This window comes from Crinia signifera, chromosome 2, assembly GCF_055691185.1.
Source record: "Crinia signifera chromosome 2, ASM5569118v1, whole genome shotgun sequence".
In the NCBI taxonomy this organism is placed as follows: Eukaryota; Metazoa; Chordata; class Amphibia; order Anura; family Myobatrachidae; genus Crinia; species Crinia signifera.
In genome coordinates this window covers 243997624-244024452 of record NC_139218.1, presented here as the reverse complement: position 1 = coordinate 244024452, position 26829 = coordinate 243997624, and the positions used below count along the sequence as shown (strand labels likewise).

The following is a 26829-nucleotide window of genomic DNA, read 5'->3' as shown; positions in this document are numbered from 1 at the left end:
GGTTATGCTTAGGGGGGAACCCACGCCGTTTAAAGAAATAATAATAATTTAACTCTCTCACATTTTATACACATAAGCACTGCACAGATCTGACTGATCCATGTGTGCATCGTGTTTGGCAGCCAAACACGAATCACCAGAGGCGTAGGGAGGGCGGAGCCACCGGAGCTCATGCTCCGGGCGCCGATTGGTCGAATGGCGCCGCCGGCCCGCCCCCCCTCCGCAAATGATCCCTGCATAAGGAGGATCATACTTAATAGTGTAACGGTAATGGCGGGCAGCGTGCGCGGTGGCTGCCCTGCCCGGCGCCTGTCTCCTGCTCTGCTCGCCCGGCGGTCCCTGCCGCCAAGCGCACCGTCCGGGCGGCTGACTCTCTCCTGTCTAAATTGCTGCTGCCCGGTCCGGCTTCCGGGCAGCGCAGCAGCACTCCAGTCACCTGGATGTTTCTGGGTGATTACTGTGCAGATGCACAGAACCCAATGACATCCGTTTCCATTGTAAGCTGAAGCCTCTGAGAGGTTCTCAGAGACTTCAGCGTTCCCAGTAATCCAGTGCGCGGATGGCGTCATGACGTCGCCCGCGCACCGCAAGTGAGGAGCAGGAAGCAAAGCAGCAACAACGGAGAGATCACAGCAGCATGGGACTCGGGAGCCCTGTGTCAGTGGGGGATTCTCATAAGCAGTGAGGAGGCACAGCGGCAGCACGGAGGCTCAGCCGGCAGCGGGGATCCTGGCAAGTACAGTAAAATTGGGGTAAAATGCACTACATGTGGGGTGGGAGGGTTTTCTCCAGTCTTCTATGCTCTTACACGGAGGGAGGGGGAAGTGGGCATATTCACAAGTGTAATATCGTCCCAGTTGCTGCCTGTGATTGAAGTTTTGTGCCTTCCTTAAAAGTACATAAACATTTTTAAAGGGGCACAAAACTCCATCACAGGCAGCTACTGAGACAACATTACACTTGTGAAGAGACCCTCCTCCCACTGCATAACCATATTTCGGCTCAATCTGTGTGTGAATTTCGCCGCATTCTGTGTGACTTATTGTGACTTTTGGCACATTCCGTGTGACTTTTTGTGAATTTTGGCGCTTTTTAGTGTGACTTATTATGATTTTTGGCACATTCTGTGTGACTTATTGTGATTTTTGGCGCATTCCGTGTGTCTTATTGTGATTTTTGGCGCATTCCGTGTGACTTATTGTGATTTTTGGCGCATTCCGTGTGACTTATTGTGAATTTTGGCGACACTCTGTGTTACTTATTGTGAATTTTGGCACACTCTGTCTGTGTGACTTATTGTGATTTTTGGCGCATTCTGTGTGACTTATTGTGATTTTTGGCGCATTCCGTGTGACTTCTTGTGAATTTTTGGCACATTCCGTGTGGCAAAATGTGAATTTCGGTGCATTCCGTGTGGCAGACTGTAATGTGAATTTTGGCTCATTCTGTCATGATGTTTAAGGGGCATATTGCACTGGCAGGGGAATATTTTGCAAAGGGGGAGATTCCGGTAGATCCCCAGTGAGTAAGTGGATCCCCGGTGAGTAAGTGTACAAAAAGTAGATCCCGGGTTCCAAAAGTCCGGCCACCTCTGCTGTAAGGCATGGTTGAGGTTTGTGGACAGAGATGGGTAGTATGTCTCAGAGGTATCTTTTGCTTCCAGTACATGCTTGGTGTAACTGCCAATGCAAATGAGGACAGCAGCCAAGACAGCAGTGGGCACCATGACCATGTGCATGATGACAGGAAGATAATGGCAGAGATGGGCACATAACAGTGGCTGAACTCCCGGAGACAATGGAGTCATCTGCCGCCGGGCGCCAGCCTTAAAGGGGGCACTGGCTCCATTTCGCCCGATGTTCTGATCACTTTTAGAGGTGGTGCCCGGTTGGTAGTACCCTTGTACGCAGCGCCCCCCCCCCTCTCGGTAGTACCCTTGTATGCAGCGCCCCCCCTCCCGGTAGTACCCTTGTATGCAGCGGCGTCCCCCCCAACCCCTTCCTGCCACTTGATTGTACTCACTGAGTGACAGCGGCCTTAGCAAGTGGGGAGTCGGGCAAGGAGCCGCGAGATACGGCAGGGGACTCTGCAGCCAGTGCCAGTGCTACTCAGGGGGGGGGGGGGGGGGTATTGGAGGAGGCATACAAGCTTCCCAAGCGCTGGCTGTAGCCTGGAGGAGAAGAAGGTTTTCTGCTGCCGTCCTGTTATCCCGTTATTCAAGGTGGATTTCTTTTATTTTTTTTTAAGCTAATTAATGATGTTAATAAACAGTAATAAACTTGGGGTTTGGGGGATTTGTGGGGCCTGGGGGAGGGGAGGGGGGGGAGTGAATCTCTCGGGCTTCTGCTGCCGCCCTGCTGTGCTGTACAGTATTTATCTTTATCTGTATATATATTTATTTATTTACAGCTGTCAGCATCTTATATAGCGCAGCAGATTCCGTCAGTGTCTTATATAGCGCAGCAGAATCCATTACAGCGTCTTATATAGCGCAGCAGAATCCGTTACAGCGTCTTATATAGCGCAGCAGATTCCGTTACAGCGTCTTATATAGCGCAGCTGATTCCTTTGGTGAGTGGAAACACTTGTAGCTATCATTGCTTTGCACAGAAAGGACTTCTCAGGCAGGGGTATTGCTGCTAAGAAGATTGCAGCAAAAAATCTATTATTTATCAGATCATCAAGAAACTTCAATGAGAGAAGTTCAATTGCTGTGAAGAAGGCTCCAGTGCGCCCAGGAACATGCAGCAAGTGCCAGGACCATCTTCTAAAGTTTATTCAGCTTTCATGATAGCACAGTTTGCCAGAAGGCAAAAGTGATAGCCAAGTAACTCGGGAAAACAAAACATTGACATTTTGGGTTCATGGCCAGGAAATGCCTCAGGCTATAATCCCATTGAGAAGTTGGTGGTCAATCTTCAAGAAGCTGATGGACAAACATAAACCTACAATTCGGATAAACCCAGAAGTTCATTGACAGCATGCCAGGGCAAATTGCAGAGGTCTTGAAAAAGAAGGGACCACACTGCAAATATTGACTCTTTGCAAGAATAGTCAATAAAAGCCTTTGACACTTATGAAATGCTTGTCATTTGACTCCACTATACCATAGTAACATTGACAAAAAGATCTAATAGTAGCAAACTTTTTGAAATGCAATACTTGTGTGTCATTCTCAAAACTTTTGGCCATGGCTGTACCTATCCTCCTCACTTCAAAATAAATTCAGCTAATTACTACATTACATAGGAAACCTTATCAACATAAATCTAATAAAGGGATACATTTTCCCAATATTGTTACAGTTATCCTGCCTCCCTGGTGAGATTCTTGACAGAATGGTTACAAGAGAATGCAGTTTATGCCAACACATCCCTTGATTTACCATGACCTTAAATACTTTATTCATATCCATCAGCAGCAAGTTCCACTAGAGGTACATTATAATCCCTTACTAATGAAAGCCATACACCTCTGGCACATTCTGTGCCACAAATCTTGCCTTAATGCTCATAAATTATCTACCTCCTGTTCTTATAGAATTTACACTTCCAGCAGGGATGGGTGGCTGGTCTATCCTTGTATGATTTGGAGGATACCAGGGCCGTAACTAGGGGGGGGCTGGGGGGGTCACGCGCACCGGGCGATGGAGGGGGTCCGGTAAAAGGCAGCGGGGTTCCGGGTATCCGCTGTAGCGGCAGCTTGACTCTGTCCATCTCTACTCACTCCTACTAGCACGGCGGCGGGAAGCGCTGGTGATGACTTTGAAAAGACTTGCTGGACTCTGATTGGCTGAATTTAGTCAATCAGCGTCCGGCAAGTCTTTTCAAAGTCATCCCCAGCGCTTCCCACCGCCGTGCTAGTAGGAGAGACGGACAGAGTCAAGCTGCCGCTACAGCGGCTACACCAGTCCCCGGAACCCCGCTGCCTGTCCCTGGACCCCCGCTGGCTGCACACAGGAGTTTTGTAAGTTGTCAGTGGGAAGGGGGTGTCTCCGGCACCAGGGCCAAGGCGGTCATTCCCCCCCCCCCCCCCGGTCAGGCCCGGGCGCCGGAAACCCTAGTTTCTGCCCTGCACACACTGTCAGGAACTCCCTCAACTGAGTCCATTTTATTGAGATTAATTTATTCCCAGATACTACTGTTCCCTACTGCTTGATTTGAGCAACTGTAAGTGGTACCTGCAAAAAAGTGGAGTCCCTTGCCTTGATCAATACATGAACTACATCTCCACTATGTATTATTGACAGTTAATATAGTGAGTGCAGAGACCCTGTGATTGATATAGATATATAGAAATAGACAGTCTGCACTATTTTAATTTATTTATAGATTATATATACACACACACTTGAAGTGTGTGTATATATAATCAAGTGCTATAGCCAAATAAAGGTTTGTAAGAAGAAAATCAAGAAGCCAGCACATCCACTTGGAAGAGAAAAGTTTTTATATTTAAATTCTTAAGTCCTATCATTCTTCAAGTTGCAGTAGATGGATGCAAAGACAATTTACAAAAATACTGGTATTGAGCAATCCACGGCATCATAATCATATCAGCATGATGAATCAGAGTCAGGTCTCAAAAATCCAAAGACTAAATATGGTATAAATGGCACTATAATGAAAACTACTGAGGAAGAGGGATCTAGGGTGTCACTATTTCAGGGGACTTAAAGGCAGGTAGGCAATGTAAGAAAGCAATGAAAAAGGAAAGTCAGATGCTTGGTTGCATAGGGAGAGGTATCAGCAGTAGAAAGAAAGAAGTAATAATGCCACTGTATACTTCATTTGTACAACCTCATCTAGAGTACTGAATTCAGTTCTGGAGGCCATATCTCCAGAAGGATATAAATACATTAGAGACTGTCCAAAGAAGGGCAACTAAAATGGTGCATGGCCTACATCACAAAACGTACCAGGAAAGACTAAAATATCTTAATATGTATACTTTGGAGCAGAGACTGGAAAGGGGGGGAATGATAGAAACTTTCAAATATATCAAGGGCTTTAACAAGGTACAGGTGGGAGACATTCTTCACAGGAAGAGGAGCAGCAGAACACGAGGACATGCACTGAAACTAGAGGGAGGAAGATTCAGGGGAAATTTGAGGAAGAATTACTTCACAGAAAGAGTAGTAGATAAGTGGAATAGCCTCCCATCAGAGGTGGTAGAGGCAAATACAGTAGTATAATTTACACATGCCTGGGATAGGCATATTGATATCCTTACAAAAAAAATAAGGATCAAATATGGTTTGAGGTAACATGTTTAAAAAAGGGGCAGACTATTTTATTGTTTGTAACTGACCCAGAGACCTCGTTAATCTCACTTCATAACATATTGGATAGCTTTAGCGCTGCCTCATTTTATAAACTGAATACCACTAAGTCAGATGCCCTCCCCATTAATATTCCTCCTCAGATCGTAAGGTCCTTGAAATCACGCTTTCCCTTTAACTGGAAAGATACTTCCCTGCTCTATTTAGGTATTTCTATTCCCTCCAACATTCAAAATGTTCATACAGTTAATTATACTCCTTTGCTGACCCAGTTGACTACCTTAGCTGAGTCCTGGATGAACCACGAGGTCTCTTGGTTAGGCCGGTTAGCGGCATATAAAATGATGTTACTTCCGAAATTAATGTATGTATTCCGTGCCATCCCTTATGCTGTCCCCAGTAAACTGTTGATCCAGATGAGAAGACTGATGCTGACATATGTGTGGAAACGTAAGCCCCCCGATTAGCTTACACTCGTATGACCCGCTCTCGGCCACAAGGGGGTCTCTCCCTTCCTGATCTGAACAGATACCATGAAGCAGCCTTACTCTCCCAATTATGTGATATGTCTCTTCCACCTCACTCTAAACCTTGGGTTGACTTAGAACGTACCCTCTATAATGGTTTTCCACTTGCTGATCTTCTGTGGTTACCCAGACAACTTCGACCTAATTCCCCTCTGTCCCCTGCTTCTGTTCTTGACACCTTGAGAGTATGGGACCTTAGACACTCTAGCCATTTTGATTGTTCACTCCCTACTAGGAATGTATCCCTTAGGGCCTTAGATATGTTATTGCCTCATCTCCATATTTCCTATTGGGAAAGCCTGGGTATTGACTCTCTTACAGGCCTCTTTTCACAATCCTCTCTTCTATCAATCTCTGACCTTAGAGAAAAGTTTCCCTTGGGCCCCTCAGCTTGGTTTTATTACTCACAACTTAAACGTTGGGTAGAAAAGGTGGGTGGATCTCCAAAGTCTTTCCATGCCCCCCCTGACCATATTTTAAAGAGATTAACTACAGCTTCATCACGTGGGGCCATATCCTTTTGGTATGTCTTACTGTCCCCTCCGGATTCGCTAGTTAAGTCCCCTGCTCAACTGAATTGGGAGAATGACCTCCACCGCACCTTTACTCTGAAACAATGGGAAACTATCCATAGGTCTTCTTTTTACCTTTCTAAATGTACCAATCATGCTGAAATGCATGTTAAATTACTCCATAGATTGTACTTTACCCCAGCTAAATTACATAAAATATGGCCTGCTACCTCTAAACTTTGCTGGCGCCTCTGCAGCCACGAAGGTACCATTTTCCATGTTTTTTGGGATTGCCCTATTATACAGCCTTTTTGGCTTAAAGTGTTTAACCTCATCTCTGAAGTCCTCGGTCTCACACTATCTCCAGACCCCTCTGTGGCTTTATTACATTGGTATCCTAGCTCAGTACCCAAGTCTGCCCGCTATGTTTTAGGCCATATCCTACTATCTGCCAGAGCCACTATTGCCCAACACTGGAAATCCCCTGTCATACCCCCATTTGACAAAGTGGTCTCTAAAACTCAATTCAATTTTGAAATGGAGACCAAAGGTGTCTCTTACTCCACAGCACTCTCTTCTCCTGTTATGAAATGGCTCCCATGGCATGACTATGTCACAGAGGGAAAGGGAGCACCATCAACACATACTAGGTCACAGTCTCAGCCTTCTCCTTTTGATTTAAACGAGTCACCTTCAACGGCCTCTGATGTCTAACATATTCGATGTACTTTGCTTATCTTTTGTCCTTTGTCTCTTCCTTTGTCATTACTTCAAACCATCAATACCTCTGTATGTCCTGCTCCCTCAATTCCCGCACCCCTTTCCCATTGTTACCCCATTTTTTTTTTTTATGTTGTTTACCCCCTTGTAATTAAGATGAAAAATTTGAAATAAAGATTGAATGTTGAAAAAAAAAAAAAGGGGCAGACTAGATGGGCCAAGTGGTTCTTATCTGCCGTCAAATTCTATGTTTCTATACTGATATGAATATGCAACTTGGAGTCTGATATGACTTGTATTTGGACATAAAAAATGATTTTCTTCAAACTGGATGTGCTGGCTTCCCGATTTTCTTCTATCAAACCTTTATGTGGCTACAGTATTTCATAAGTGATTATAAATATATACATATACACAAACAAACAGAGTCGGCACTCTCAGCCTCCTAATAGAGCTGCCCCGGGTACCTTCTACAATGATTAACAGCAAAATAGAAGAATAAATAAGTCACTCCAGAGGTCTTTTTTCACAGAATTTCTTGTATTAAGGTAGGTACATCAGATGAGTCAACGTTTCAATGCCCTAGGGCATTTTTCCCAAGACACAAGGTTGCCCAAGAGAAACAAATACAAAACATTTGTATTTGTTTCTCTTGGACAACCTTGTGTCTTGAGGAAAATGCCCTAGGGCATTGAAACGTCGACCACTACTGGGTTGACCCATCTGATGTACCTACCTTAATACAAGAAATTCTGTGAAAAAAAAGACCACTGGAGTGGACTTATTTATTCTTCTATTTTGAGATATATATATATATATATATGTCACAGGTGGGCACTCCACTTGGTAAAACACAGTCCTGGTGCCAGGCACATAAAGTTTGATAATAAGAAGGACTTAACCCCCACGACGTGAGGAATGGAGCCGGGCACACGGAGTTGAAGAATTGGTGATTTAATAAGTCAGCATTATGTAGACAGTAACAACTGTATTACCCGACAGCCGTTTCAACTGCTCAAAGGCAGGTTTCAACCCTCCTTCCACAAATGCCTCTATTAAATCCTTCTCTAGCCTTTTAGACGCCCCAGTCTCTAAATATTCAGCAGCCTCTCCGAAGATCTACTACAATCTGAGTTGCACAAAACAAAAAGCCCTTTAACAGTTGGGCCAATATAAAGATGTGATCTTCGTGGATAAAAAGGTGGCGGGGTAGTAATTCAAGATTTAAAAAATTACATAGCTGAAAATTACCATTAATTAGAAGACAGCGCGACTTATAGTACCCTACCAATGGATACCATGGCAGAGTTTAAAAGAGAAGTGGATAACATTCTACGTGAAGCACACTTGGAAGGAAAATTAACAGTAAAATACTAGGGGGCTTTGACCCATGAACACCCGGCCTTCACTTTTTTTGTCCACGGTCCCCAAAATTCACAAAAATTTTCAGGCACTCTTGGGCAGACCAATAATATCTGCCCGGGATTCCATCTTCCATCCTATCTCTATGCCTCTGGACACTATTCTGCAACCGTTGGTGATCAAACAACAAACCTTTATAAAGGACACCACAAGCTTTTTACAACTTTTGAATCAACATGGGGATATTCCTAAAAGGTGCCATGCTTTGCCCCATTTATTAGTGCAACTTATACACCAGTATCCCGCATGCAGCAGGACTGGAGGCAATGAGAGAATTCCTCATTCAGGAACAAGTGACGGAAATGGATCACAACATTTGCCTTCTCTTCAAGTTAACCCTTGAAAGGAATTACTTCCTTTTCAATGGAAAATTCTATCTACAGCATACAGGGTGTGCCATGGGCACCCTCATTCACTAACATCTTTATGGAGAGCATAATTTATTCTTCAAGTATACTAAAAGGTAGCCAATAACATCTTGGCATATGCATGGTTTATTGATGACCTATTTATGGTCTGGACAGGGGGTGAAGAATTCAATTCTCTCATGACCAACATTAATGGCACAGAATCTTCTATAAAATTCACTTTCCAACATGATTGTTTCTCCCTCATTTGGATGCCACAGTTGAGGTAAACAACTGCAGATGGTCAAAGAGGGTGTTTTCCAAACCTACAGACCAAAACAACCTGCACCGGCTAACAGCCACCACCCAAAGCGCTCATTAGAGGTCTACCCAAATCTCAGCTGATCAGAACAGCCAGAATTACCAGTAAACTGGAATTATTATCAGAAGAACTTGATAAGGTGGTTCAAAAATTCTTCCAGAGAGGGTATGATCTGAATCTCATGAAGATCTGTTACAGTCTAAACCAAGGGAAAGCAAAAATATAATTCCGTTGAAAACCAAGCACAATACATCTAGCCCGGTCATCCAAAGAGCTACCAGGGCATTATTGCCCATAGTGGACACTGATAAAGACCTCCCCTGTTTTAAAACAGTGTTCCCCATGGCTTGCATCACCAAAGCCAGGAGCATTAGGGACACTATTGTACACACGGACAGTTACAGGGTTTAATTTCACGGCAACACCACAAAAATTTCCTGATGAAGGCACCCGGTTGTTACCGATGTCTGGGGTGTACGACTTGCAAGAATATGCTGAACAGTACTCAAGCACCTTTACTCTAACAAAGTGTTTAAAATCGAACATGTTCTAACATGTACTTCTACCCACATGGTGTATGTCATAATATGCCCGTGTGGCCTACACTACATGGGTAATACTAGTAGAACTATAAGAGAACGTATGGCCCTCCACTGGTCAGCCATCTATATGGCCCTCCACCGGTCAGCCATCTATATGGCCCTCCAAAAAAAGACTTTAGATCAGTCAGTTGCCAGGAATTTTGCAGAGAAAAATCATCCTTTGACATCGCTACAGTTCATGATTATTATTCACCAACTACTGTAGCATCCATCAGAGGAGACAACCTACTCCAATTGGAAGCCAGATGGATCTTTGTATTGGACACAACCTTCTCGCTGGGATTAAATGAAAAATGTAGTTACAATGTCTTCAAGTGATCCTGCAAGGAACTGAGAGTGGTTCATTGCCTTACTGTGTTTTCATAAACTACTTTTACATTAATACCGGTTTCTTCCTCATGTTTCTCATCTTTCACTTTTTTTCTATAATTTGTTTCATTACTTTTTAGACAAAGCTGCATACCTTCCCACCGCTTTTGTACAGTTACAGCTGCATCGTTTGTATCACCCTGCTGTAAGAGTAATCCATTGGGATTGCTACAAACATGTTTTATGCATAGCATACGATCACATTTTTCTATAGATCTTTTTATAGGATTCAGAATTTGTAACATTTATATCTCACTTATATTTGCATTGCTTAAACTCACCCCTCCCATTTTTATTGCATATACTTTTTTTGCGTATGTTTTTCACATGTCACTACGGGCCTTATTCTAGTTCACTCTTTCTGACACAATCCTTCTTAGATGGACAAAACCATGTGCACTGCAGGGGGGGGGGGGGCAGATGTAAAATGTGCAGAGAGAATTAGATTTGGGCGAGTCATTTTGTTTCTGTGCAGGGTAAATACTGGCTGCTTTATTTTTACACTGCAAAATAGATCTCACTTTGAAGTAAAACCCCACCCAAATCAAATTCTCTCTGCACATTTGACATCTACCCCCTGCAGTGCACATGGTTTTGTCCATCTAAGAAGGATTTTGTCAGAAAGAGTGCACTACAATAAGGGCCTAAGTGCTTCCAGCACCTTATAACACTGGTATTTCATTAAACCACTTTTTCACTTTTTTATCTGTAGCAAAGCCCCATAGAGTGCATGCGCCCCATAGATGCACACGTTTTCAAGCTCCTAGCATAGCGCCCCCAATCTGGGACACGGCACATGCACAAAAGAGGGTGGCATCCGTCCGTCGCCACTGAGACAGTGTTGGCAGGATGTGACATCAGCCCACATCCGGGCGGATGCGGAAGCTGGTCCGGACCACTGAGGGGGTGATGCCGGCCGTCTTCTCACATTGGTGTTCTGTTCTTTTATAAGGTAAGAGTAAGTCTCACTTGACTTCATGTATGCCTTGAGAAAAGGGGACAAGTGCTCTCTGAAACCTCAGCCTCATCTCATTAATAAGAATCTTGTCTTTATTTGAATACACATTTAATCTAAGCCTCAGAGTGCCGCTGCTTTATTTCTCCTCATTTACCTATTTGTGCATGGAAGGAACCAGAGCAACATTGACTACCACAGGGAGTGCCGGACCGCCTATCTAGAAGAATAAACAGGAGCGCTCCATAGTGCAATATCAAAAATGACACATTTGTATTCTTTAAAAAGTTACACTCTTTCGTTTGTTCAGCAAGTAGACGATGCCAGGCCCCGCCCCTACGCATTTGTATCTGCTATTTATATAAAAGCTGCTGTCTCCGGCCGACAGAGGAACTGCTTTGAAGTACTGCAGGGACGTCGGCACTGACTCTGGGATGATGAGGGTGGTCAATAGCTAGGAATACAGAGTGTAACGACTCCAACACTCTGTACAGGACACAGAGATTCACGCTGATATACACTACGGTTGTGTTGAACCGTTCTTTGCGGTACTTTACCTTGTACTTGTCCTTGCTTGGAATACTTTTTAAAGAATAAAAAAATTTCATTTTGATATCGCACAATGGAGTGCTCCTGTTTATTCTTCTAGATCTGAGAATCCGGGTATTGGTAGAGCAGCCAGGTTGAAAGTGAACCTAAAGTGCCAGCAAATCACATTTTATCAGGATAAGACTCACCGACTTGTGGACATTTATTTTTGAAGGTTATTGCGCACTCATTTCTTATATATATATATATATATATATATCTATAAAGCGGCGGGTGATGGTGCGGCACTCACGGCAATTTTCACAGAAACACGAATAGACCAAGATATGATCAACGTTTCAAAATTTATTAATTTTTTCGTCAAATAAATAAATAAATAAATAATGGCATGGTGGCAGCACTCAGACCTTTCTTCAATAACCCTTGTATTTTCCTAATAATCAGCAAATTCTATGGGGAGTTCTTGGAAGCCTCTGACTCTAGTGCACATGGGGAAGCTCTGAGAAATAACCGAGCACCTGCTATGGCAACAAAGTCTGGCATATCATACTGTAGACCAGATTAGAGAAGTGTACAAAGCCTGGTCATATACAAACATATTGTAATGTTACTTCATTTTGTGTAAACCAAATCCCAACAAAAAGGAAAGGACATAAAGTGGAGCAAAAACATTGCTAGAGGATGCAAGATAAGTTGAGCGCACACTACTCATCGAGTAACAAAAGGAAACATGAGGTGGCAACTTGAGTTAAGATCTGTATGGAGCAGATTGATCTGATTTAAGTAAGCTGAAAATGACAGAAGGGATGCGGGATGGTACCAGTAGGTCTCTGGGGGACAGGGTAAGAAGATAGAGCAGTAGCAATGTTAAATTGCACAATGCTGGTTAAGATTAAGTATGACAAACTGATGTTTTTGTAGCTTTGTTCACGGTCCCCTAATGAAAAAAACAAGTACAAAAAAGCAAACATTTCTCAGCATTGACAAAATTACATTAAGGGAGAACTAACATTGTTAGCAAGGGGAGGGCAAGTAAAAACATGGTTAATTTGGATGGTAGGTGTTACGCTATACGCACAGTACTGAGGACTGAAGACACACTGAACACACGCCCGTGTAATTAAAGGGGGCATAACACAGAAATTACCTTAAGTGTGGATGCAATTTTAAAGATGATTTAAACTGGCACCTGTTCCAAGATGAAACAATGATACAAAAAGAAAAGAAACAGCAATAAAATTTCTGGAAAATAAAATATGCAATGCTTGTTTTTTTTCTGGTTTTAATGACAGCTTAAAGAATGTAATTAAAAATATAATATACTGGATGCATAGTGCATAAATAAAAGGTAGCACACACATTATATGGGGAAGCTTTATCTACTCATGGGAAAAGACATTTGAAATGCTTTACATTTTAATGAGAACTGAAAGCCAACACAACTAAGCAATTGAAAGTTTTAGCAAAAACAGATATGAGAAAACAATACTCTGGTTGTGTATGTCTTAACACTACAGCATTGTGCAAGTTGTTTCAAATCGTATAATATTTTCTACATTTATTGACAGTAGAGCGACATGTGAGTTATGTTGCCATGGAAACAACATTTCCAAGCACCCCATCATTCTTTATATACAAGGAAATTGACATACGCTATTCAAAAGATTTACTATGTATGTATTACTGTACATGTCTCTGTCTCCCAGCAATTGAGAGGGGACAAGAAAAAGTAGTAAGGCACAGGTTAAGGGGTGTGTAATAATGTGTAAATTCTCAGCATTTGCTTCCATGCCATTTTTGCCAAGTAACGACTTTGCTTATCAGTGCTAAAGTGCAAGGGAATATGCCATCTAATTTGGATCATGCAAATAATAGCATAATAGCTAGCTAGCCTTGCCCTCGCTCGGGTGCTGAACGGAATCCCGACAGTCATTTACCCGACGTCGGGATCCCGACTGTTAAAACACCAACAGACAGGTTCCCGATGGCCACCGGCTTTTCTCCCTCGTGGACCCCATAGAGGGAGAATAGAATAGGTGGCAAGCGTAGCGAGTCATCGTGCGCGCAGCGTGTCAAGCGCAGTGAGCCTGCAAGGGGCTTTGTTGCGCTTGCGATGTCGGGCTAATGACTGTCAGGATCCCGACTGTCGGAACCCTATACCACACCCCCATCGCTCAGTGATGGGGAGTTGGTCCTATTCTGACCAGGCTGTTATCTGTATACACTTTCAATAACTTTGCGGTATTCCACTGGGTGCACTGGTGTTCTCTGATGGTTCAGATATAGATTTGGTAGTTAACTGGTGTCTGAGTATATGGGCTATAAATAAGATAACCATGCTATCCCTTTATACTGGTACATTCATTAATTGCACAAGTTCTGTGACTGGCTGACTTCAAGCCTTCATTTCAACTAGTTTATCATCATCAGCAGAACCTGTATAGAAATGTACACAAGCGTCCTAGTTTAAAGTAATGGCATGGAAATCCCAGGACTTCTGAGCCCTTTAGACAAAGCTTCAATCTACTGCACTCCCCCAATTGCCACCAATACCCACTTTCCAGCTTCTTCAGTGAAAGTGTGAATGTTTTAGAAGCTCCACAGCAGCCACCTGCATTAAGTACAAAGTTGTCTTCCTAATAGACTGCTTTCATTTTGTGAAGACAGACTCTGTTACACCACACCAGAGTGGACTACTGGTAGAGCAGGCCCTGGATAAGCCTAGCTATATTATTGTGCACTGGTTGCAAAGAGAGTAACTTTCTGAAGTTGTATGTTCTCTCAAACTTACATGGAATTGTTAACACTATGGCATATATTCAATGCAGCTGGTGTGTGTGTGTGTGTGTGTGTGTGTGTGTGTGTGTGTGTGTGTGTGTGTGTGTTATGGTGAGGATAGCTTTTTTTTCGCGAGGACCACAAAAAGCAAGCCATCCTCGCCGTTTAACCCCCTCGTCGACCTCTCACCCTATTCTGTGTTCCGAGGGAATTCTCACCATTCTGGATTCCCCCGAACATTGAGGTTCATGGCTAATGCAGCTAGCCTTGATGTTTTCATGGCCGCACACACTTTGCTCTTTAGAAATAGCGAGGTGGAAACGGCGTGTGCAGTGGGTCAGTTGAATACTAAGGGTCGTTACAGGTCACAGTCCTAGCTCGCCTGATCGGCACTGAATATACCTCATTGCTAAGGTGCGTACACACGTACAGATTTTCTGTCTGATCTATCTGGTGGGAACAAAAACCTGGAAATGGATGGGAGCATATGACAATCAAAAATTTCCACCCAAATGCAGGAAAACAGAAAAAAATATATATGCTTTGATAAATTTGTTATATTAGAATGATTAACCAATTTGTCTGACTGATCACTGTCGGTTTTCAAGGTTTTTGTTCCCACCAGATAGATCAGACAGAAAATCTGTACGTGTGTACGCACCTTTAGAGAGACACCTTTAGAGGGTGGTCAATCTTTGCTGCTGTGAGAAAAACAAAAAACGGTGATCATTTGCAATGCAAAACCAAGTTGATTTTGCCTTGTAAAGGATTGCTGCTTTTAAAAAATAGAAGTAGAATTTGAAGTGGTCAAGGATGTAGTGCAAAGTAATATAGTAAAAAAACAAAATAAAAAAAACCTCTTTCAGATTTTTCCATACATCTATCATTGCATTTCTATAAAATATTTCAATTGCTAGATATCCATTATCCAAATGCACTATATAAGGGTGGGTTTTTCGGGAGGAGTTGCGCCGTGGACTATACAGTATATGATAACCCTGCTGCAGTGAGTGTGGAGGTATACTACCAATAATACCTCTAGTTGGTCTGTGGGGGGGGGTTTCACCTTACGGTGTACACTCTGCGCTAAGGGTATACCTTTTTGGAAATGTTTGTCGAGGTTATATAACTCCTATATTTATACAATCACCACTATTAGTTTCTCTTTGAAAGAATAATGATTTTTATTTAAATGTACATGCGTATTATAATAAAAACACAACACACAATATAAAGGGTGGTTTTAAAAGGCATTAATTGCCTAAATAAAATAATATAAAAAATTCATGTAAAAAAACATGCACATATAGATTATCTATGCACATGTGGGCTCTAGTACCGGTATACACATACAGAGGGGTATACAAACTGGGAGACACACTGGGGGTAATTGTCCTCAGGAATTGGTCCAATTCATATATGGGCAATAATATGATATAACAAGTCTCCGTTTAAAGTGGATTATCCACTAAAGCTTGATACCTGATTCTCCGGTGGGGTGAAGGTAACGTGGAAGTGTCTGCCGGCAGACTCCTGTTAGTATCCTCTTGACCAGAGGAATACTCAGCAGGTCCAGGTGCAGCGATGTGTCAACTAGTTTCACCAGGTAACTGGCTTCTTCAGGATGATCGCAGTAACTGGTTTCCTTCCTGTTTCTCCTTTTATCCCCTGGTGGTAGGCGTGGTCAGCATGACTTGTCAGTTCCTAATTTGCCAGCTGTCAGTTCCTAATTTGCCAGCTGTCACTATTCTGTTGTATAGTCACTTCGTATCGCGCTAGGCGGAGGGCGGGGTCAGCGTGACCTAGCTGTTCCTTATTGGGCAGCTATCTACCCAGCGTTTGGTCATTCAGTGTGCGTCGCGTCATTTCCGCCCTTCTCCTTCTGTAGCGTCCTCGATCTACTTCCGCCCTTAGTAGCGCGGCTTGCGTCTCTTCTTCTTTTGTTTATGGACGGTTGCCTTGGTTACCGGGCTGTCTTCTCCTCGTAACTTATCACTCTTGTTGTGCTGATTGTCCTAATATCATTCCCATATTGTTGTAGCTGTCAGAAGCTTCTGTTCAGCGAAATTCATTGTTATGGAGTCCCTTCAGCCTCTTAGTCCCGTTTTGTCAACGGTGATTATTAGATGTTATTGGATACATAAGGAAGGGGTTGGGACTTTAGACACAAAAGGTATGACAACCTATAGTTTTTGTAATGATGCTGATATAATAAATCATGTGTATATTCTGGTGGCGTTGTATGTATCATTCTGGAATTGCACATCCTAATGGTCTGACCATTAGGATGTGCAATTCCAGAATGATACATACAACGCCACCAGAATATACACATGATTTATTATATCAGCATCATTACAAAAACTATAGGTTGTCATACCTTTTGTGTCTAAAGTCCCAACCCCTTCCTTATGTATCCAATAACATCTAATAATCACCGTTGAAAAAACGGGACTAAGAGGCTGAAGGGACTCCATAACAATGAATTTCGCTGAACAGAAGCTTCTGACAGCTACAACAATATGGGAATGATATTAGGACAATCAGCACAACAAGAGTGATAAGTTACGAGGAGAAGACAGCCCGGTAACCAAGGCAACCGTCCATAAACAAAAGAAGAAGAGACGCAAGCCGCGCTACTAAGGGCGGAAGTAGATCGAGGACGCTACAGAAGGAGAAGGGCGGAAATGACGCGACGCACACTGAATGACCAAACGCTGGGTAGATAGCTGCCCAATAAGGAACAGCTAGGTCACGCTGACCCCGCCCTCCGCCTAGCGCGATACGAAGTGACTATACAACAGAATAGTGACAGCTGGCAAATTAGGAACTGACAGCTGGCAAATTAGGAACTGACAAGTCATGCTGACCACGCCTACCACCAGGGGATAAAAGGAGAAACAGGAAGGAAACCAGTTACTGCGATCATCCTGAAGAAGCCAGTTACCTGGTGAAACTAGTTGACACATCGCTGCACCTGGACCTGCTGAGTATTCCTCTGGTCAAGAGGATACTAACAGGAGTCTGCCGGCAGACACTTCCACGTTACCTTCACCCCACCGGAGAATCAGGTATCAAGCTTTAGTGGATAATCCACTTTAAACGGAGACTTGTTATATCATATTATTGCCCATATATGAATTGGACCAATTCCTGAGGACAATTACCCCCAGTGTGTCTCCCAGTTTGTATACCCCTCTGTATGTGTATACCGGTACTAGAGCCCACATGTGCATAGATAATCTATATGTGCATGTTTTTTTACATGAATTTTTTATATTATTTTATTTAGGCAATTAATGCCTTTTAAAACCACCCATTATATTGTGTGTTGTGTTTTTATTATAATACGCATGTACATTTAAATAAAAATCATTATTCTTTCAAAGAGAAACTAATAGTGGTGATTGTATAAATATAGGAGTTATATAACCTCGACAAACATTTCCAAAAAGGTATACCCTTAGCGCAGAGTGTACACCGTAAGGTGAAATCCAAATGCACTAATTGCATGTAATATACAGGGTTTTCTTTCCAATATTTGTACTATGAAAAACAGATCTTGTAGACTATTTTATGTGAATGACTTATAATAATAATAATAATAATAATAATAATATAAGTAAAAGGGTATAGAATTAAAAGGGTATAGAATACTCAAAAGAAAGTGGGGAGAGATAAAGCTGCAGCCATGTTATAAACCTTGCAAAATGACAGAAGTGTATTGGTTAGTATTTTATCTCTCTCCAAGCATTGATAAATCTCCCAATAGTATAGTAAGGTAGCAAGTCCATTGGAGGTCATAGACAAGTACACTGGCTAGAATGTCTATTTGCTCCCTTTATCATTGTTCATATTTTTATTTTCTTATATCATAGAATCAAAATGCACTTATGCTCGAATTCTGTTTATGGAACACTAAATAGTGCCATTTAAAAAATGTGGTTGTAAGGGTGAAGTCACTCCACAGGGGTGATGCTCGGGGGGCAGGGGTGATATTTGCGGCCACGCCGACCTCCATGGGGGGCTGCTCTAAACTGCCGCCCTCCAGTGGCCGGCGCCCTAGGCAAATGCCTAAAGCTGCCTAGTGGTGGCACCGGCCCTGATTATTTATACATATTTACGTAGTAGGAAAGTTTACAGGGGCAGTATCCATTTACACATTAATCAAGATGGAATATGGTACAGTACAGTGGATATTTTGCAATTACATTTCAGGCTGACAGTAGTATCACAAGCATCCAAGTGACGTTCCCAAACATGTGCCAACCCTAGGCACATGCCTAATGGGTAGTTCGGCACTGGTTATACATTGTGCCTGGACCAGGGCCTTAACTAGGTGTGTGCAGGGAACTGGCAGGGGCAGGCTGGAGATTTCAAAAGTCCCATTGAAATAAATGGTCAGCTGGTGACTGGCTGAGAGAGTTGTCTGTGCGCACAGTCCCTATTTTGAGTGCGGGGAAGAGGGGCACCAAAATGGGGATACTGTCGGTTGGTCGACCTAAAGATGGTCAACAGTCACTAGGAACACAAGCATTAGGTCGACATGGTCTAGGTCGACAGTCAAAAGGTCGACATGGGGTTTTTCACTGTTTTTTGACCAGACATGTGCCCACAGGTAGTATTTCATGCCCTACCATCGACTAGGGCGTGGTGGGAGAACAAAATATAGTGTGCCCGAAGCATGGCGAGCGCAGCGAGCCATGCAAGGGGACGAGGTGCGCTTAAATCTGTGTCCATGTCGACTGTGTCAAATAACGAATGAACTAATTTATCCACATTCTGGTACTATTCACCTTTTCAAATGTCGATGCTTCTTAACTGCTAGATGTTTTTATAGAAGCTTAATTACATAGCCATGAAACTATAAATACAATAGTTTATTGAATTATGTATCATCTGCATTGAAAATGGGGGTAAATTGTTTCAAGATCTTCCAATTTTGTGCATCATATTTTGAAAACATCAGAGATACGAACCAGTTGGACATTTAAGACTAAGAAAATTGGAGGATCCTCTAGGGACATGCGTGTCCGAGATCTGCTATATGTTTTTATGCTATTCCATTGCTTTATATATATATAGCAGTGTATAGAAGGAACATGTTGCCAAACTTTTTATTGAATCATGGTGCCCTAGAGTATCATCATTTTTTTCACAGCAGATCTAGGCCAAAAGTTTCTTATTCAGAAATTTTTTTTTCAGTAAATTCTATTTATAGCATGTCATCTTTAGGTTCAGTTATGTGGCGAGGGACAGAAATCACTCCTGTTTGTTCACATATTTTATGATTGGAAGCCACAAGCACTAGTTTTGAACATTAGATTGACCATAAATAATTAAATTTACCCTGGACTGCCAACAAATAGCACCAGTGCAAGTGCCCTGAGGCACACAGGCACTGCTGTGGAAAAACCACTGGTATAGTATATGGAGAAGGAGTACATGGAAGTGGCAGTATGTTTAATCTAATAAAGTGACACTTGAACACAAAAAACAAACAAATCAAAAAACTTTCCCTTCAAGAAACCAAAAGTGAAAAAACAAAAATCCCTGGCTGAGGGCTGCAAGAAGCAACAGATTGTGGAACATTTGGGTCGTGGGGGCATCAAGACTGCGCTGTGATAACAGATGGTAATTGAAGGTAGACGTTAACATTGTGGCTGGCCTCCAGATATTTCCCTTGCTTGCTCCAAATGAAAATATTAGCATGCAAAAATGTGTTTCGTGAAAAATGAATAAGAATCATCTATGAAATTAATAAAAAATGTAATCGTGTGAAAACAAAACTAAGACATAAGTAAACAACAACACATTTTTTACTGGCTTATTTGGAGAATCCATAGCCACATGCAATGACAGAAACTGCTGATATTTGTTATTCTCTTACAATGGGCCGTGAATAAATCATTGTGTAAAAGACTTGCAATCTATTCCTGTAAACATTTAAAAAATCAATTTACACCAATCCCAGATTTTTTTTTTGCCATAGACTTAAAAAAAACGATCAAGAAGGTATAAACCTTCATCCTGGAAATAAGCAAAATAACAGACATCTATCCAACATGACCTCAGTATATAGACTACCCTGTGAGAGAAACCACACATTGAGCTAAAAAGATTGCAGAATAACCTATAGGATTTGAGTATGGTATTGCCGGAGTATGAGCCTTTTAGAAAGTCTTTTCTTCTATGCAACTAGACTAATAAGATGACATTCTATCAGGCTCACATAACTCAGTCATGACAGCCCCTTCTGCTTCTCCTCAGAAAGCACTGTCAGTGCATAGAAATGAAAACATTACAAAATGTAGAACATGAAACTAAAGTGTTTAGGCAGCATTATGATACAGTGAAGGTCTATTGTTCTGTTAACTTACATTAAAAGGTTTCCAGGAGCAGACATCGATCTTTCTTCTCTCCTTGTACATTCAAATGGATTTCCAAATGACCGTTTCCTCAGCATTGCTTTCACCAGAATCTACAATACAGCAACAGTGTCAATACAAGAACATGCACATACTGTAAATGCAGGTAGACGTGGACATTGGTTTAATATACTTATGTTGCTGTGAAGTAAAAAGACCAGCCCATGGCAATATTGAGAATCTCTGTGTGTATACAAAGAAATGGATAACATTGAGCCAGTGGCTACAAAACTTTCTCCAATCACAGTGCCTTAGATTATTAGCCTTCATCTAATTGTTCTGTGGCCAGACATTTCTTAAGGCCCATACACACTAGACGATATTGGTCACAATATCATTTAGAAAGGGCTTTCTGAACGATATTGTGAACAATATTGTGCAGTGTGTATGCTATGCATAGTTAACAATGCGCGCTCCCGCACATCATTAACGGCCACCTCCCTTGTCCAAACATCTTTGGACGAGGAAGGACATAGTCAAAGACGGCCATGCTGCAGCATGACCATTGCTCCCTCTACCCGCTGTCGGCTGCATCAGTAAGTGTGTATGCACTTGCCGATACCAGTCGTCCCCCCCCTGCCGGGCCCCGCTGCCGCCAATATCGGCGTGGCCAGGATCGTCCTAATGTGTATGTGTATAAAGAAAGTCAGCAAAAATCACTAAATTCATTAGCTTACAGTACCTCTTCTTCTTAGATTCAGTTATGTGGAAGTGGACAAAGTGCTACTACTGTGCACATACAGGTATGTCCCTCCCCATTTCAGCCACTGCATGCGTAGGTATTGCTGGTGCAATTATTATTCTCATCCATGTGCAACTCATTATTGGGGGAGCGCATACCATGCAATCCTATATACTGATTATGCGTATGCAGTGCACAAGTGGTGGCAATTGATGAGCATGGTCTCATCTGTATATTATAATAGGCTATTTATTTGACCCCCTTTTCATACTGTAATTATGTGCTACAGGTTTACATTAAGTTTTACCTTAGACAAGAAGTTCAGTGACAAATACAGAGTACCCAGAACCTCCCCTGATGGATTGAGTTTTTTTTTTTCTCAAATGGAGACAGCGGTCTCTAAACTGCAGTGGAAGGCCCACCATTAGAGAGCTGCCCCCTCACATCTACAATGCTGTGATTTCCAGGTTTATGTCAAATATGACATAAAATATACAAAGCTGCATAATGTGCGTATATATATATATTTGCACGTTAATATCAGGGCCGGATTAAGGGAGGGGGTGATAGGGGCGGCTATCTTGGGACCCCTACACATTAGTGGCCTCCACATACCAGCATAAACCCACCGGGCTACTGACTGTCACTCACTGTGCAGCATGGGCTATGACTACAGCGGTCACAGCAGGCAGCAGCAGCTGCTGAGAAAACACAGCCAGGAGTTAAAACGGCCGCATGTGCTGACACAGATACTCCCATGGGCCATGGGAGTGTGGAGGCATAGTTGTGAGCTGTGTCTCTCACGCTCAGCTTACGACACTGCATGGTTGGCGGCAACAAAAGCTCACACACACTTGAATGACTTTATCAAGTAAGTAAATGATGCATCTCTCAGTGCTCTAATTCTTTGGAGGTAATAATTAAAATTTTTAGTGGACAGGACACCCAACCCGGGCCCTCTTTTGCTTGCCACCTCAGGGTGCAGAATGCCTGTTAGCAGAAATAATTGAATAGTTACCCCTAAGTGGTCAGCTTATTGACATTTGCATAGATTATCTGTAGATAAGTCTGTTTTAGCACTTGGTATGCCATGATTTCGACTTTATACTAGACAGGCCAGGTTTTCTGGATATTGGCTGTTTTCTGCCTTTCTTATATCTTCTTTCTTAAGGAATTGATCACAATCACAATGCGGATTGATGAGTTATACTTTATTTTTATAACAACCATTATATAACTTTTATTGATAGAGGCCCCCACAAGTTTGTTGTCCAGGGTGCCCACAGACCTTAATCCAGCCAAGGGTATAATGACAGAAAATTCAGTAAGGTGATTGGACACATTAGATCTCATGGCTCTACATTATTATTTCCCAACCACTGCACACTTCCCAGTGTAACCACAGCCACCCTGAACCGCTTCCAATTGTTCCGCTACAATCTGGAAACAAAGCCCACTATAAACAAGATTGTTCAGACACTACTCACTAACCTTCCTCACTGACCGCAGCACATCCCCACCATGCAGATATATGCACATCGTAGGTCAGTTTTTTTTAAACTCACTGAACAACAAACAAGATTTTAAGATTGCCAAGGTACACCATCTTGCGCCCACATGGAAAAGCACACTGGCCCCCACAGGAAAAAACAAACCCATTGTCAGCTATGTGAAATAAAAACAATCACACTGGTAATGAAAACAAAAATACATTGGTCCTCACATGAAAACAAATATCACACTGGTCTCCACAAAAAAAATAAAAATCCATTGCATTATCCGCCAGAGAACACAAACAACCCCCAGATGAACACAATACAGTCTGTGCCAGGCTGACCTGCTTGCAGAATTTTTTTCAGAGTGTAGTGCCCCTCGGGGTAGGGTTGACAATACCCTCATATGAACATCACCTGTTTAGCTTCCATTATGTTCTCCTAGGTAGCTAGTGGGGACAGAATAACAATCAGGACACTCGACCAGCTCCTCATCTAGCTCCATGTGAGTCATCTTCTCTAAATCTGAAGCAGAGTCTTAAGCAATGTGTCCTTGAACTGGGACACTGGAACTGACACTTCCACCATTGTTGTGAAAGAGGGAGCAACAACAGCCACCGCCAACCAATGACGATTAGCAGACGAAGATGAGGAGCCAGCAGCCAGATCTGGACCCACTGACTTCAGAGATGGGTGATATCATTTGCCCAGGATACAGAGACAATCACATGTCCAGGATTCAGAGACAGTACTAGAGCCGGAAGAGACCAGTGAATAACAGTTGAACTGGTGGGGTCTGTAAACCGGTGTGGACATCTCTAGCTCTATGGGCACATCTGAGAACAAGTCAAGGCACAGTTGTTGAAAAATGCTGCCTAAGGTCGTTGAACGCCCTACAAGCACACAAAAACATTAAGACTGTTCAGAGCAAGACTGCATACCCAAGAGTGGTATAACTAACTTATAAACACTATTATAAGTCATTGTGACTAATAATTGTTTTGTATAATTTACCGCCTACTGTATCTCAGGGACGGGGTATGGTCTGGTAACTAAACAGTAGTTTATTGCAACGAATTTAACAAGCAAGCCAATAAAGAGGCTAAGTTCCACAGCTCTAGATTTGCCATTTGGACCTTGAGGAGTACACATGCACCTAGCACTAGAAGGAGTGGTCTCCTTCTGATTGTCTATCAATTTGAACTCTAAAAGGTGGAAATACATATCCACTATTAGAGGATTTAAAAAGGATTTTTATTCCAAACTGGGTCATATAGATGCTTATGAAATAATTTATGTGAGCATGAATGAATAACCGCAAAATCCTGCCAATATAACCCGTTAGTAAACGGTTCGGAAACAAAATTTACATATAAGGATTCACATCCAAGCTACTAGACATTAGGAAGGCGTTAAGGAGCTTCCAATAAAAGATTATTTCAAAATATTTGGCACACCCCTGATGAAGTCTCTTGAAGGAGACGAAACGCGTCGGGTTTTTTGATATCATCCATAATCAAAGGATAATACCAAAGACAAGAATTAACTGCAAAAAAGTTTGGTTTTAATGTTTTTATGTATGTGTCAATAAATGTATTTTACATGAAAGAAATTGTACAAATTGGACAAATAAGGATTGGGAAAAACAGAAATTCGTTCAACTCTAAATTTATGTAAGGGCGCCATATAACACTATTGTAGGGTGATTTGGATTGTGGGGTTCTACTAGTAGAGGACCAAGTGTTATAGGCGACCAAGAGTCAGCATTTAGCGCAATTCTAGAGATTTTGTGTGATAGATATATAGATATATATATCTCTATACACATATATACACACACACTCTGCAGTTACCCATTGACCAAGTTTATACTGCCTTTACTCTGTTTTGACAGTGTAATATTCTCCCATGCAGTTTGCGGCCAGTAATGACAAGTGCAAGAGGGCCGCCTGTCTAAAGTGCCCCAGGTCCCCCGAAGGCTTAATACGGCACTGGGCGGGGGTTAGGTTTAGGAGGCAGGGTTTAGGCACTAGCAGAGAGGGGGGAGGGTTAGGGTCAGGCTGCAGAGTGGGGGGATCATTCGGGATAGGGGAGCAAAGGGAGGTTAAGTATACTACCTGACTGCTGTCTGGATTCCCTACTTTAGTGTGCCTGAGTTGGCACTCCAAACCAGTCATTAATATGTATTCCCTTGATACATCTCTCCCCACTAAGATCACCTGTCTGTCTCTAACAAGGCCAGTGGTAGCAGTACCAGGGGAACTAGTAGAGGTGCACTGTAATCACCACCAAAACTGAACTGTACATTTTGATACCACAGGATCTATGCTAGTAAGCCTTAAGGTTTTATATGTAGATATCCTTTCAGACATCACTTCATACTAATTTCTGAAAATCTGCTAGCGGCTTAAAGAACGGACCATTCCAGAAAATAAAATATCTCAAGATTTCAGAATAAAAATGATATGTCAGCCTGCTGAAATATGTAGCAAAATGAAATATAGGTCATTCATCTTTTCCGCAGAGAGAAATAGTTTAATTACGTTTGCATACTTAATAGCACTAGCTCTGACCTATGGGGAAACTCTATGTCCTAATTAATATATATCACCTGTTCAGCTTGACTGCCTACTGCATTTTAGGAGTACTCCTCAGTAAGAAACACACACATCTTTGCAGATTTCCATGGAAACCAAAATGCTCTATTACCCATTTATGAGAAATTAACAATGTCATCCTTCAGTGTGATTACCACCAACTATAAATGGATATGTATATCCATAATCTCTGCAAATATACATGGAAATATGAGGTTGATTTATTACAGGAACATGTAAAAAATAGAAATAGTTGCATTACTAAGGGGGCTGTACTGACAATGACAGGTTCAGTGTACTTCTGTAATGCTTTTCGCCACCACTTATGTTTTTTTATTTTTCCCATCAAGCACTGGGTCCACTTATACCTAAAGGGGGAATATAAATCTGTGGCTCGCAAAGCGAGCCACTGTACCTGAAGCACGGCGAGAAAAGTGAGCCCGCGACGGTACAATCCAGCTGAAATAAAAGAAAATAACCTACACCTACGTAAATTACAGATGAGGGCATCTAACAACTTCCGTCCTCACCTAACGTTACATCCAGGTTAAAGAACAGAAGTAGATCTAGACACATCCCTTCAGTAATGCATAGGCCTTATCCCAGGTAATAGTAACAAGGAATCCACAGTCTGTTCATTTTGTAAATAGAAAGAAAACAATTATGGCTAGAGGGTAGGGGGTTGGCCATCCACCATCAATGTTAACAAAACATCAATGGTTTATTGTTAATGTTGAATAATTTTGCCATTGATGGGGAGGACAAGATGGTTTCCCACCATCAATGGTATAGAACAGGGCTTGACAAATCCCGGGGGCCAGGTCGCCATGGCAACCAAATTCTGCTTCCTCGCAACTAGATATTTTTTGCAGGGAGGAAGCAGAATCTGGTCGTGGGCGGTGCTTGACACCCCTTGTCCCCCTCCTGACTGTCCAGCAGCAGCGCTGCCCGCCCGCCCCCCCCTCCGTCCTCACAGACCAGCAGCAGCGCTGCCCTCTCCCCCTTCTCCCTCATTGACCAGCCACCAGCGGCAGCGCTGCCTGCTCCCCCTTCTCCCTCATTGACCAGCCACCAGCGGCTGCGCTGCCCGCTCCCCCTCCATCCTCACAGACCAGCAGCAGCACTCTATCTCTCAACCCTCCCCATCTCTCCCACTCTCCCTCCTGCTTAAAACTCTGTATATGGATACATTAAATTACATAATTTAACTCTGCCATTTTTCACTAGAGCTATTTCCCTTATTTT

At 42.5% G+C, this 26829-nt stretch overlaps 1 protein-coding gene across 2 annotated transcripts in view; it reads right to left on the bottom strand.

The window, feature by feature from the left end:
* CAMKK1 (calcium/calmodulin dependent protein kinase kinase 1) overlaps nucleotides 1-26829 on the bottom strand; it is a 249204-nt gene that overhangs the window by 12416 nt on the left and 209959 nt on the right. The window contains exons 15-16 of one of the 2 annotated variants that reach the window (XM_083174142.1): nucleotides 20765-20865; nucleotides 12754-12795 (exon numbers count right to left, since the gene is read on the bottom strand). In XM_083174142.1, the coding sequence (XP_083030268.1) occupies nucleotides 12754-12795; nucleotides 20765-20865 (143 nt within the window). The remainder of the gene's footprint in view (nucleotides 1-12753; nucleotides 12796-20764; nucleotides 20866-26829) is intronic. The other variant, XM_083174143.1, reaches the window with a different exon arrangement.